Source organism: Triticum aestivum, chromosome 4D (assembly GCF_018294505.1).
Source record: "Triticum aestivum cultivar Chinese Spring chromosome 4D, IWGSC CS RefSeq v2.1, whole genome shotgun sequence".
Lineage (NCBI taxonomy): Eukaryota > Viridiplantae > Streptophyta > Magnoliopsida > Poales > Poaceae > Triticum > Triticum aestivum.
Window position 1 is genome coordinate 348,613,789 of NC_057805.1, and position 14,776 is coordinate 348,628,564.

Below are 14,776 nucleotides of genomic sequence, written 5' to 3' on the forward strand. Positions count from 1 at the left end.
AGTATCTCAAGAGAGAAATAAGTATGACAAATATGGCTTAAGGCCATCTAAAAACGATAACAGCGGAAGACTTGGAAGGTAAGTGAGTCCATCAACTCCAACGGCATCACTGAGTATAAGACCACGACCTAAGGCACCTTACTCGTCGTCTGAAAAGTCTGCAACATGAAACGTTGCAGCTCGAAACGGGTCAGCACATGGAATATGCTGGCAAAATAACACATAGAGAGTAATGAACAGAATGATGCTATCACTACATGCATGTTTGGTTGGTAGAAGGCTCTATGGTTACTGTTTTGCAAAAAGCCAATTTTTCCCTACTGCAAAGGAGTAAATTTTATTTAACTATCATGGTGGTTGTTAAACATTGAGATGGTTGACAGCATCTCAATCCCAATTAAGTATCATCATTAAACCAACAAAATTAATTAAAGTAACATGATGAGATTCACATGATAATCCAAGTACTAGATACTCAAGATGTCCATAACCGGGGACACGGCTAATCATGATTAGTTTGTACACTCTGCAGAGGTTTGCGCACTTTTCCCCACAAGACTCGATCGCCTCCGCTTGATTCTCGCACTACATGATGTTTGAGAAACGGATGACCGAGACACAGTCTTTCAGAAGTGTTTGCACCTTACGAATGGGTAGACCGTTACACCTACTTTCCCCTACATCTGCTAGTCTACCACTGTAAGAGTTCACACAACTTAATCAACTATGCTAGAGCCCATAATAGCTTGTGGCTGCACACAGAAGTTTCTAGCATGAATAATCTCATGATCTCTTTGAACCTGTGTGGCGGTCCAAAAAAAAACAGGCAATCCTGGAATACCCAGGTACCTCAATCCACCCAGATGTGAGTTTTAGTTACCACCTTAAGGTTGACCATTAATTAACAATCTCACATCTGTCATGGTAACACTCAAACCCAATCCACGTCTACTAGCATAGCATAGCAATATGAGCAAACGTAGAAGTAACTCCCAAGGTTTGATAACAAAACAGGTAATAGGTACTACCTCAACTACTTCCCAATACCCACAATTTAATTATATCCTAATCATGCAATTGTTTGAGGATTGGTCTAATGCAATAAAACTGGGTAGTAAAAGAGGTATGATCAAAGTGTTACTTGCCTTGCTGATGATCCGTGAAACCTAGAGATTCGAAGTAGCAAGCGGCGCACTCCGGGTACTCTATCGCAAACAAACAAGCAAACAATAAGCACTCATCTAATGCACAGGTAAAACTCAAATAAAGATCTAACCAGAAAGTTCAAATTATGAACTCCGGTTTGCAAAAAGAATCGAATCAAACGAAGCAACGAAAGTCAAACGGCGAAAGAAACAAGCTTCGTTTACTAATCTGGATCTAAGTCCAATTTTACAGTAGCAAAAAACTTGTTTGAATAGGTTAAACGGAAAGAGAATTTCGAGACGAAACTGTAGGCGTTTGAATCGCCTGATTCCGAAAAACGAGCGAAAAGATAAACGAAAACGAAAAACACATCAGAAATCGCGATCTGGGAAATCGCGGAAAATCCGACGAAAAAGAAAACTGACGAACAGTCAAACGAACGGACGTTCGTTAACTGCGGCTAACCAGTGTACACGCTCGTTAAAACGAACGGATCGGTGAACGTTCACTAACTAACTAAACCCAAAAAAATAAACCGATCAAAAAATAAATAAACCTAGGGTTTCGAAAAAAAAATAAACCGAGCGGTTTTAAAAAAAACCGGACGGTCGGCGGCGGCTGCGGCTACCTCGTCGGGGCAACTCCGGCGGGGCTCGGGGGGTGCGACGAGGGGCGGCGGGGCTCGGGGAGGCGACGGGCGACGACGGGCAGCGGCGGGCGGCGGCGTTCGGGAGCTCCGACGGCGGCTCCTCGCGCGGCTTCGGGCGTCGGGGCTCCGGCGGCTTCGGGCTTCGGGCTGGGGCGGGATGAGGTGAGGAGAGGGCGGCGGGGCTGGGGAGTATATAAGGAGGGGGGTGCTGTGGGGGAGGGGGCAAGGCGGCGGCGGCGTCGTCCCCGACCGAGACTCGGGCGGCGGCGGGAGCTAGGTCTCCGGGAGGGAGACGGCTCGGGCGGTGGGCCGGGCCGTCGGCCCAGTCGGCGTGCTCGGGCGTTTTTTTAAATAATTTCGCCAAACCTAAGAAAAATCATAGAAAAATAAATAAAAATCCAAAACAAATTTTCACTGTCTAATTAAAATAATTAGAACGAGATGAACATTTTCTTGGCCCAAAATGCAGTTTTGAAAACGTGCAATTTTTCTAATGCAATTAAAATTGCAAATAAAATCCGAATAAAATCAAATATTTGATTTTAATATTTTTCCTCCAATATTTCAATTATTTTGGAAAAGTCATATTTTCTCCTCTCATTTATTTTAATACGAAATATTTTTTCAGAGAGAAAAATAATTAAAACCAAAATCCTCGTTTTATTATTTGATAAAAATCAAATATGAAAACCGGGAAAAAATCCCCAACTCTCTCCGAGGGTCCTTGAGTTGCTTAGGATTTTCGAGGATTTGCCAAAATGCAATAAAATATGCTATGCAATGATGATCTAATATATAACATTCCAAATTGAAAATTTGGGATGTTACAAGTTAAGGGCGAGGTGACGATGTGTGTTGGAAGTGATTCCAAGGTTGATAAGATCACCATCGCACACTCCCTTTACCTTCGGGATTAGTGTTGAACCTAAAATGAATGTTATTTGGTGTTTGTGTTAAGCATGAATACGATTGGATCATGTTTATTGCAATAGGTTATTCATTTAAGTCAAAGAATAATTGTTGTTCTATTTATATGAATAAAACCTTCTATGGTCATACACTCAATATAAATGGTTTATTGAATCTCGATCGTGGTGATACACATATTCATAATGATAGTGCAACATATTTGTGGCACTCCCGTTTAGGTCATATTGGTGTAAAGCGCATGAAGAAACTCCATACAGATGGACTTTTGGAATCACTTCATTATGAATCATTTGATGCTTGCGAACCATGCCTCATGGCCAAGATGACTAAAACTCCGTTCTCCGGAACAATGGAGCGAGCCAATGACTTATTGGAAATAATACATACCAATGTATGCAGTCCGATGAGTATTGAGGCACGCGGCGGGTATCGTTATTTTCTGACCTTTACAGATGATTTTAGTGGATATGGGTATATCTGCTTGATGAAACACAAGTCTGAAACATTTGAAAAGTTCAAAGAATTTCAGAGTGAAGTGGAGAACCATCGTAACAAGAAAATAAAGTTTCTACGATCTGACCACGGAGGCGAATATTTGAGTTACGAGTTTGGCCTTCATTTAAAATAATGTGGAATAATTTCACAACTCATGCCACCTCGAACACCACAGCGTAATGGTGTGTCCGAACGTCGTAACCGTACTTCATTAGATATATATGGTGCGATCTATGATGTCTCTTACCGATTTACCACTATCGTTTTGGGGTTATGCATTAGAGAGAGCTGCATTCACGTTAAATAGGGCACCGTCTAAATCCGTTGAGGACGACACCGTACGAACTGTGGTTTGGCAAGAAACCTAAGATGACGTTTCTTAAAGTTTGGGGTTGCGATGCTTATGTGAAAAAGCTTCAGCCTGATAAGCTCGAACCCAAATTGAAGAAGTGCGTCTTCATAGGATACCCAAAAGAAACTGTTGGGTACACCTTCTATCACAGATCCGAAGGCAAGATTTTTAATTCTAAGAATGGATCCTTTCTAGAGAAGGAGTTTCTCTCGAAAGAAGTGAGTGGGAGGAAACTAGAACTTGATGAGGTAATTGTACCTTCTCTCGAATTGGAAAGTAGCTCATCACAGAAAATCATTCCCGTGATGCCTACAACAACAAGAGAGGAAGCTAATGATAATGATCATGAAACTTCAGATCAAGTTACTACGGAACCTTGTAGGTCAACCAGAGCACGTTCCACACCAGAGTGGTACGGTAATCCTGTTCTGGAAGTCATGTTACTAGACCATGATGAACCTACGAACTATGAGGAAGCGATGATGAGCCCAGATTCTGGAAAATGGCTTGAGGCCATGAAATCTGAGAAAGACCTCGGTGAAGCTGCTTAAATATTGGGCATCAAGATCTATAGAGATAGATCAAGACGCTTGATAGGACTTACGATGAGTACATACCTTGATAAGATTTTGAAGGAGTTCAAAATGGATCAGTCAAAGGAGTTCTTTCCTGAGTGTAAGGTATGAAGTTGAGTAAGACTCAGAACCCGACCACGGCAGAAGATAGAGAGAGAATGAAAGTCATTCCCTATGCCTCAGCCATAGGTTCTATAAAGTATGCCATGCTGTATACCAGACCTACTGTGTGCCTTGCCATGAGTTTGGCAAAGGGGTACAATAGTGATCCAGGAGTAGATCACTGGACAGCGGTCCAAATTATCCTTAGAAGACTAAGGAAATATTTCTCGGTTATGGAGGTGATAAAGAGTTCGTCGTAAAGATTTACGTCGATGCAAGCTTTGACACCGATCTGGATGACTCTGAGTCTCAATCTGGATACATATTGAAAGTGGGAGCAATTAGCTAGAGCATTGTAGACATAGAAATTTGCAAAATACATACGGATCTGAATGTGGCAGACCCGTTGACTAAACTTCTCTCACAAGAAAAACATGATCACACCTTAGTACTCTTTGGGTGTTAATCACATAGCTATGTGAACTAGATTATTGACTCTAGTAAACCCTTTGGGTGATGGTCACATGGCGATGTGAACTATGGGTGTTAATCACATAAAGATGTGAACTATTAGTGTTAAATCCCATGGCGATGTGAACTACATTATTGACTCTAGTGCAAGTCGGAGACTCAAGGAAATATGCCCTAGAGGCAATAATAAAGTTGTTATTTTATATTTCCGTATATCATGATAAATATTATTCATGCTAGAATTGTATTAACCGGAAACTTGATACATGTGTGGATACATAGACAAAACACAGTGTCCTAGTAAGCCTCTACTAGACTAGCTCGTTAATCAAAGATGGTTAAGTTTCCTCACCATAGACATGTGTTGTCATTTGATGAAAGTTATCACATCATTAGGAGAATGATGTGATGGACATGACCCATCCGTTATCTTAGCATATTGATCGTTCAGTTTTATTGCTATAGCTTTCTTCATGTCATATACATATTCCTTTGACTATGAGATTATCAAACTCCTGGATACCGGAGGTATACCTTTTGTGCTATCAAATGTCACAACATAACTGGGTGATTATAAAGATGCTCTACAGGTATCTCCAAAGTTGTTTGTTGGGTTGGCATAGATCGAGATTAGGATTTGTCACTCTGAGTATCGGAGAGGTATCTCTGGGCCCTCTCGGTAATACACATCATAAGAAGCCTTGCAAGCAATGTGACTAATGAGTTAGTTGCAGGATGATGTATTACAGAACGAGTAAAGAGACTTGCTGGTAACGAGATTGAACTAGGTATGAAGATACTGACGATTGAATCTCGGGCAAGTAACATACCGATGACAAAGGGAATAACGTATGTTGTCATTACGGTACAACCGATAAAGATCTTCGTAGAATATGTGGGAACCAATATGAGCATACAGGTTCCGCTATTGGTTATTGACCGGAGAGGTGTCTCGGTCATGTCTGCATAGTTCTCGAACCCGTAGGGTCCGCACGCTTAACGTTTGATGACGATTTTGTATTATATGAGTTATGTGATTTGGTGACCGAATGTTGTTCGGAGTCCCGGATGAGATCACAGACATGACGAGGAGTCTCGAAATGGTCGAGAGGTAAAGATTCATATATAGGACGATAGTATTCGGACACCGGACGTGTTCTGGGGGTATCGGGTACGTATCGGGTCACCGGAAGGGGTTCCAGGCACCCCCCACCCCGCGGCAAAGATATGGGCCTTATTGGGCCAAGAGCGGGACAGACCATCCCCTAGTGGGCTGGTGCACCCCCATATAGGCCGAATAGGAGGAGAAGGAAGGAGGGGAAGGGAGAAAGGAAAGGGGAGGATTCGGCCTCCCTCTTCCCTTCTATATATATATATATATATATATATATATATATATATATATATATATATATATATATATATATATATATATACATTGATTCCTAGCCGTGTGCGGCGCCCCCCTCCACAGTTTACGCCTCCGGTCATATTCACGTAGTGCTTTGGCGAAGCCCTGCGCGGATCACTTCACAATCACCGTCACCATGCCGTTGTGCTGACATAACTCTCCCTCGACACTTTGCTGGATCAAGAATTCGAGGGACGTCATCGAGCTGAACATGTGCAGAAATCAAAGGTGTCGTACATTCGGTGCTTGATCGGTCGGAACAAGAAGAAGTTCGACTACATCAACCGCGTTGTCAAACGCTTCCGCTTTTGATCTACGAGGGTACGTGGACACACTCTCCCCCTCTCGTTGTTATGCATCTCCTAGATAGATCTTGAGTGAGCATAGGATTTTTTTTTGAAATTGCATGCTACGTTTCCCAACAACTGGATCATCGATGGATATTTGTGTTGGATGATATTCATCATGTAATAGTCACAACCTAGAGTGATACACAATAGTTCCAATTCATCAATGCAATGTAGGCATGTATTCCATATATAGTCATACGTGCTTATAATAAGAACTTGCATGTCATCTTTTGTCCTACTCTCCCATGGCAGCGGGGTCCATAAAAAATCTAAGGGATATTAAGCCCTTCTTTTAATAGAGAACCGGAACAAAGCATTAGCACTTAGTGAATACATGAACTCCTCATACTACGATCATCTCCAGAGTGAATCCCAATTATTGTCACATTGGGGTCTACGGATCATAACACGTAATATGTGCATAGAACTTGCAGGATAGGATCAAGAACTCAAATATATTCATGAAAACATAGAGGGTTCAGATCTGAAATCATGGCGCTCAGGCCCTAGTGACAAGCATTAAGCATAGCAAAGTCATAACAATATCAATCTCAGAACATAGTGGTTACTAGGGATTAAGCCCTAACAAATTGACTCGATTACATGACAAATCTCATCCAACTCCATCACCATCCAGCAAGCCTACAAAGGAACTACTCACTCCCGGTGGTGAGCATCATGGAATTGTTGACGGAGAAGGGTTGATGATGACAATGGTGACGAATTCCACCCTCCGGAGCCCCGAACGGACTCTAGATCGGCCCTCCCGGTGAAGAACAAGAGGTGGCGGTGCCTCCGTATCGTAAAACGCGATGATTCCTTCTCTCTGATTTTTCTCCCCGAGACGGTACTTATGGAGTTGGAGTTAGGGCTAACGGAGGCCTGAGGGGCCCACGAGCTCACAGGGCGCCCCCCTTGAGCTCGTGGCTCCTGGGTGGCCCCCACCAGTAGTTCTGTTTGCTAGTATTTTGATATATTCTGGAATTAATCCCCGTAAATTTTCAGCCCAATTCGAGAACTTTTATTTCTGCACAAAAACAACACCATGGTAGTTCTGCTGAAAACAACGTCTGTCTGGGTTAGTTTCATTAAAATCATGCAAATTAATGTCCAAAACAAGAGCGAAAGTGTTTGGAAAAGTATATACGATGGAGACGTATCAGAATATCCCTATAAAAATAGATAATAAGTGGCAATGTCAATATCTCGAATGCCGCTCATAATGTTTCAAAATACCAGCGACATTTGTGTATTCGCGACCGCTACTAATAGTACAATACTACTGGTGCGGGCTAGTGCTCGTACGTTAGTAGTTGGCTAGACTCAACTATCTGACCAACTAGCTAGAGTTAGTGCTATAGGAAGGTCGCACACGTCACCAGTTACTAGTCTCTCAATCTCACAAGATGCAACTCAAGAAAGTAGGAGATTGAAGAGAAGGGAAACAATGGAGGAGATCAACAATTGGCTTCAAGATCCATCCACAAAATCCCCCTTCACATATAGGGGTAATAAGGGTTTGGGGAGGTTGTTTGTGGTTCAAAAGAGTGGTAGAAATATGTATGAACAACTCCCAAACTAGTGGGAAAGAAGTGTTGGGAATTGTAGTAGAAACCAAAAAAATCGTCCTATGAAACTAAACCAAGATCAGTATGAAGATGTACGTTCAAGCTTAGATCTGATCTTTACCAACCACGAGTTGCATCGAAAGAAGAGTTGGTGAAGATCGTACTTGAAGTCCCTCGAACACGAACGGTTCCCTCGAACAAGAATCGAATGCACGAACCCTTTGTGGATTGCACATGTACGACACCAGTGATCTGGCATCGCATCACCATCCAGAGCTCGACGATACCAGAGTAGAAGAAGAGGGAGGATCATTCTTGCGGCATTTACAATTTTCTGGAGAACTAGAGGGAGTAAGGGGGGTGGCGCCTGAGATGCATGAGAACTTGTGTTTCAATAGGGGGCGTCACCTTGGGTATATAGGTGGAGGGAGGGGGAGGCTGACTTGGAGGAGGGGCCCCCTCCCTTGTGGTGGCGGCCGAGGGGTGGGACCCGCCCCTCCAACCCTAGCCGCACCAAGTAGGGATTTGGTGGCCAAGGGAAGGGGCACCATCGAATTGGACCATAAGGCACATATGGATGCTCCTATTAGGCCTTAGCCTATTTGGGCATCCCAGAGCACCTAGAATAATTCTAGAGGGACTCCTGGTAAACCTGGGGCCCTCCTATATAATTATTATCTCGTTCAAAACTTTTCCACCTTTTCGATTTTCTCAGAAACACTACTGGTTCTCTCTCGAAATAATTTTTGTTACCTTCAAATGTTTTTCGGTGATATTCTCCTAAACTCCTAACTCTTCTCATACTCAACAGATCAAAGGTTCTTAGCATGTGACCCTGCAGGTTATCCTGATAGACCCTGTAGGTTATCCTGAAATATAGACATGACCGAAATACCATTCGATCAATGATCAATAGCGGAACTATGGACATCGATGTTAACTCTTATACCCACACGAATGATTATTGAGTGAACCTATGGCTACCATATGCTATTCCTTTTGCTTCACGATACATTACAAAACCCGGGGTGAGATATATCGGCATCCCCGCCAGTCAAACACATTGGCACTATTCTAATCTCCTCATTACCGGTTTTGTTCTCTTTTCTTGTTCTCGTGTTCAGACCTCGTGATTAAGTCATGCTTTGTCTGGCCAGGCGATGATGAATACCGTCACATCGAGAGGGCCCTAAGAATATCTCTCCATCATATTACGGTTGACATTTCTGATGAACCTATAAGTTGCCGTTGTGATCACCCTATTACGGTTGATATTAAACAACCCAAAGTGCACCATCTAGTTTGGAGTGACTCGATACTATCATGGTCTACAGAATTGTGTATACATTAACTTTCCCGTGTTATGGACTATAGACTTGTGACAAAATTATCTCTTAGTATAACATACAACTTGGGTCAATTCAACATGAGTGTTCTTCCAACATCATGCCCTCATGTTGTCGGCATCATAGTTACACTTAACTATGCCATGATCAGGAAACATAATCATCATGCAACACTTTGAGCTAGTCCTAGAGGCAATACTAGGACTCTTATTTTACCGTTTATAAGTCTACATGTGCCCATGGGTTTTCTTCTAAACCTCTTGGTTTCCAAGGTTTGAGAACCATAGCAGTTATAACATACAATATAAATATAAATTATAATCTTGGAAATAAATAACAACACAATTATTATTGCCTCCAGGGCTTTCTAACAAGAAGAATCCTTAAATAGGAAACCCCCAAAAATAGCAATCGGGCTTGAACAACACCTTATTGTACACCCATGCCCACGGCATCAAATCCCGTTCACACGATCGACCCATAAACCACCCACAACAGAAACCAGAACATGCATAACTTTGTCATACGAATCTGATTTTGATGATCATGGAATCGTTGTAAAAGCTATGTACAAGCCCAAGGCCCTCGCATAGAGAAACACCTAAGATCAGTAAGAAATAATGATGCAAAAGATGCAAAGGTTTGAGCACTCTACATACCACGTGATCAATCTACTCGCTTGAAAGTCCCTCTTGATATTACGACTATCAAACATATAACCAGTCTCCCACCAAGCACCACGAGACCGGCAAAACTAGGAAAACCTAGCTAAGTTATACCTTTGCCTTGTGCATTCCACTTGAGCTTGATGATGACGTTTAATGCTTATCTCAAGATGGAAACCTTTTCTTGATCACGATCTTCGATGAAGATTCTAGATTTTCCTCCGCATGATGCAATGAGGGAAGCCTTCACTTAAGCACTTGTGAGCACATCTTCACATGTACATTATCACCATGTGTACCTCAAGCTTCAAAGCATATAATCTCCAAATGCTCATCTTGCACTTGCACTTCTCGAACTCGATAACCATCACCACTTGATGTCATCAACACATAGACTACATGAAACCTTTTGATGCAAGCCCATGAGAAACATGTAACCCACATAAACATAACAAACACATAGAAGGGGTTAGTTCGCAAAGCACACATTACTTACCATACCATAGATCACTTGATCCCACATGGTACATTGCTTGTGCTTGTGAGTTAACCATCTAGTATACACTCTTCTAGATTCATCTTGATCAACCAACATCTCTACTTCATGCTCCATTCTTGGTTTCTTGAAATCCACGCCGAGCGGTTCGCCTCTTTCGGCAGCACGACCATCTTCCTGCATGTAGGGCCGTAGCCAAGTTTCACCCACGCCCCAGGCCAACATTGTGTGTACAATAGCCAACGTACAGTCAATGAAGAAAGCAGGCTCCACGCCCCATGCCATGGCCTGGCTGCCCTGGGCCTGGCTACGCCTTGCCTGTGTGCTGTTGTAGTGCCGCCGGCGATCGATCTGTTGTCAATAGCCAAGACCAAGTGATGAGCCCCACAAATGACAGGATGAGACGGAGCGAGCCCCAATGCATGGAAGAAAATCTTATACGAGCTGGTCATACGCTACATCCCAGTAGACCCCATCGACCAGATGACACGTGGTTTTGTAAATCTCAAAGCAACCAAAGAACTCAACTTCATGCTGCAGTGTGAGTTGACCCAAATGTGATGGTTATTAGTAATTACCTCGTGGCTGCTGGTCGCACCTACCAGGATTTTTCAGTGCTATTGATGGATAATGACGATACCAAGTAACCCAAGCACCCAACGTGTCTGCTAGTTCTGCAATCGCAAGAGTGGTCAACAGCTTATTATTTATGCATTAAGTAATCATTACAGCACTGCAAAACAATAAACCCAACATGGTGTGCCACACAAAGATATCAGATATTTCCATCTTAGCAATAACGGAGAAGCTGCCGGTGAGACCCGAAACCATCCAAGGAGGCAGTCCAAAAGGACTGACATTTGATTTAAATTTCGCCTCCAAATTTCCTGACTCTGGCCAACACCACCTCCCCCAACCTCCCCAGCGGTGTCAGCGTTAGCTGCCCATTTGGTGAGCTTTGGCTGAGCTACACTTAACCACCTCGGCGCCATTTCTTGCGCGCGGGCGCGCACAGCGCGAGAGCCCTCCACCCACCGCAACCACCTTCTTGACCCCCTCCTAAACCCAAGCTACCGCGGCCGGTTTCCCGCTCAGATTCCTCCGGCCTCGCTTCCGTGGCAACTTAACTGAATCCAACAAACAGCAAGAAGCCCCACGAAGACGCCAATCGCGATCCCCCCCTCGCTCGCCAACCTCATCTGATTGCATGCTCCTCTCGGGTTGACTCCCCAAATGGGGAGCTATAAGAATGGTTACTGGTACGATGCTTAGAGTCCAACCAGCTCCATCGACCTCTCTCTCCCTCTCTCCCTCTCTCGCCGCGGCAGCCACAGCGAGGTGGCCCGGCCCAGTGTGCGAGCTAGATTTATACGCGGGGAGCGCTGAGCCGAGCAAGATGTCGCGGTTTGTCGACAAGCTGCCGTTCTTCGACCGGAGGGCGTCGCCGATGGAGGAAGCCGATGATATCCCGCGCAGCGGCCTCCTCCACCTGCACGGCGGCCACCACCACTACCAGCACCACCACCAGCCGCAGACCACCTTGATGGCGCCCGAGCCGTCCCCGCCCACGACCAAGCAGTCCTCCTCCACTCTGGCGCAGCTCCTCAAGCGCGTCAACGAGGCGCGCAGCGACGCCTCGTCGCCCAACTCGTCCCCGTCCCACTACACCATCGAGCTCGGAGCCTCCATGCCGGGCTCCACCGGCAGTGAGAGCGACCACACCAGCCTCACCGGTGTCGGCGACGGCACGCTGCTGCCGTTCGTGCTCAAGTTCACCGACCTCACGTACAGCGTGAAGCAGAGGAAGAAGGGCCCCTGCCTGCCCTCGCTGCCGTTCCGCCGCGGGGACGCGGAACCCGAGGCGCCACGGATGAAGACGCTGTTGGATAATATCTCCGGGGAGGCCCGGGAGGGCGAGATCATGGCGGTGCTCGGTGCCAGCGGGTCCGGCAAGAGCACGCTCATCGACGCGCTCGCCAACCGCATCAGGAAGGAGAGCCTCCACGGCTCCGTCACGCTCAACGGCGAGTCCATGGACAACAACCTGCTCAAGGTCATCTCGGCGTACGTGATGCAGGACGACCTCCTGTACCCGATGCTCACCGTGGAGGAGACGCTCATGTTCTCGGCCGAGTTCCGCCTGCCGCGCTCCCTCCCCACCAAGGAGAAGAAGAAGCGGGTGCAGGCGCTCATCGACCAGCTCGGCCTGCGCAACGCGGCCAACACCATCATCGGCGACGAGGGGCACCGCGGCGTGTCGGGCGGCGAGCGCCGGCGCGTGTCCATCGGAGTGGACATCATCCACGACCCCATCGTGCTGTTCCTCGACGAGCCCACCTCCGGGCTCGACTCCACCAGCGCCTTCATGGTGGTGAAGGTGCTGCAGCGCATCGCACAGAGCGGCAGCGTCGTGGTCATGTCCATCCACCAGCCGAGCTATCGCATCCTCGGCCTCCTCGACCGCCTCCTGTTCCTGTCCCGCGGCCAGACTGTGTACTACGGCCCTCCTGGTTCGCTGTCGTCCTTCTTCTCGGACTTCGGCAAGCCCATCCATGACAACGAGAACCCGACCGAGTTCGCGCTCGACCTCGTCAGGGAGCTCGAGACCATGCCGAACGGGGCCTGCGACCTCGTAGAGCACAACAAGTCATGGCAGAAGCGCATGGGCCCGAAGATGAAACACGCCGATGACGGGAACGGCGGGAAGCCATCGCTCTCTCTTCAGGAGGCCATCAGCGCCAGCATCTCTCGCGGGAAGCTCGTGTCCGGTGAGACCGACGGCAATGTCACGGTGCCCTCGCCGTCGTCCGCCCCGGCGTCCGCGGTGGCCAAGTTCGCGAACCCGTTCTGGATCGAGATGGGGGTGCTGACCCGTCGCGCGTTCCTCAACACGAAGCGCACGCCGGAGATCTTCGTCATCCGCCTGGGCGCGGTGCTCATCACGGGGTTCATCCTGGCGACCATCTTCTGGCGCCTAGACGACTCGCCCAAGGGCGTGGAGGAGCGGCTGGGCTTCTTCGCCATCGCCATGTCCACCATGTTCTACACCTGCTCCGACGCGCTGCCCGTGTTCCTCAACGAGCGCTACATCTTCCTCCGCGAGACGGCCTACAACGCGTACCGGCGGTCCTCGTACGTGCTCTCCCACACCATCGTCGGCTTCCCCTCGCTCATAGTCCTCTCCCTGGCCTTCGCGGTAACCACGTTCTTCGCCGTGGGGCTGGCCGGCGGCGCCGAGGGGTTCTTCTTCTTCGTGGCCATCGTGCTGGCCTCGTTCTGGGCCGGGAGCGGGTTCGCGACGTTCCTGTCGGGCGTGGTGACCAACGTGCAGCTGGGGTTCCCCGTGGTGGTGTCGACGCTGGCCTACTTCCTGCTCTTCAGCGGCTTCTTCATCAACCGGGACAGGATCCCCAAGTACTGGCTGTGGTTCCACTACGCGTCGCTGGTCAAGTACCCGTACGAGGCGGTGATGATCAACGAGTTCAGCGACCCCGGGCGGTGCTTCGTGCGCGGGGTGCAGATGTTCGACAACACGCCGCTGTCCGTCCTGCCGGCGGCGATCAAGGTGCGGGTGCTGCGGGCCATGAGCTCCTCCCTCGGCATCAACATCGGCACGGCGACGTGCATCACCACCGGGCCGGACTTCCTGAAGCAGCAGGCCGTCACCGACCTCACCAAGTGGGACTGCCTCTGGATCACCGTCGCCTGGGGCTTCCTCTTCCGCATCCTCTTCTACATCTCGCTGCTGCTCGGGAGCAGGAACAAGAGGAGGTAGAGCGCGTGATCGAGCGGATCATCTTCTTGGATCCCTCGCCTTTACTGGCGCGAGCAATGTGGGATGGGGCTGTCTCTCAGTCATCTGTAATTTTTCTTTGTTCATTTTTTTTCGATTTTTTACTTAACTGCGTGTGATTAAGATGGGGAGGGAGATGTTTGCTGCGTGTAAATTTGTTTCTAAGTTGTAACGATATCATGGCAAGTTGAAAGTTGAAACTGTAGTCCGACTATATGATTTTCCCGCCATCTTCCCTCTACATTTGAAACTTCAAGTTGAGAGGTGTCGACTTTGTTTGGGTATGATTGTGCTGTAGTGTGCTCCATGACGAAGAACGATGGGGAAGGTATTGGTGTGACGCATATAAGCACACATATGTTTGGTGAGCAGAAGAAATTCGACTTAGCAACCAAATCCTACCAACATGATGCATGGAAACACGGAA

At 47.1% G+C, this 14,776-nt stretch overlaps 1 protein-coding gene across 1 annotated transcript; it reads left to right on the plus strand.

Moving 5' to 3' along the window:
* Nucleotides 1-11,717: 11,717 nt before the first annotated feature.
* On the plus strand, nt 11,718-14,565 carry LOC123097844 (ABC transporter G family member 5). The gene has a single exon (XM_044519687.1). The coding sequence runs from the start codon at nt 11,806-11,808 to the stop codon at nt 14,329-14,331; it is 2,526 nt and encodes an 841-aa protein (XP_044375622.1). The 5' UTR covers nt 11,718-11,805; the 3' UTR covers nt 14,332-14,565.
* The last annotated feature ends 211 nt before the right edge of the window (nt 14,566-14,776 follow it).

What these genes read in the sequence shown, in the direction of transcription:
- LOC123097844 (XM_044519687.1), top strand. Translation starts at nt 11,806, where the DNA reads ATGGTTACTGGTACGATGCTTAGAGTCCAACCAGCTCCATCGACCTCT.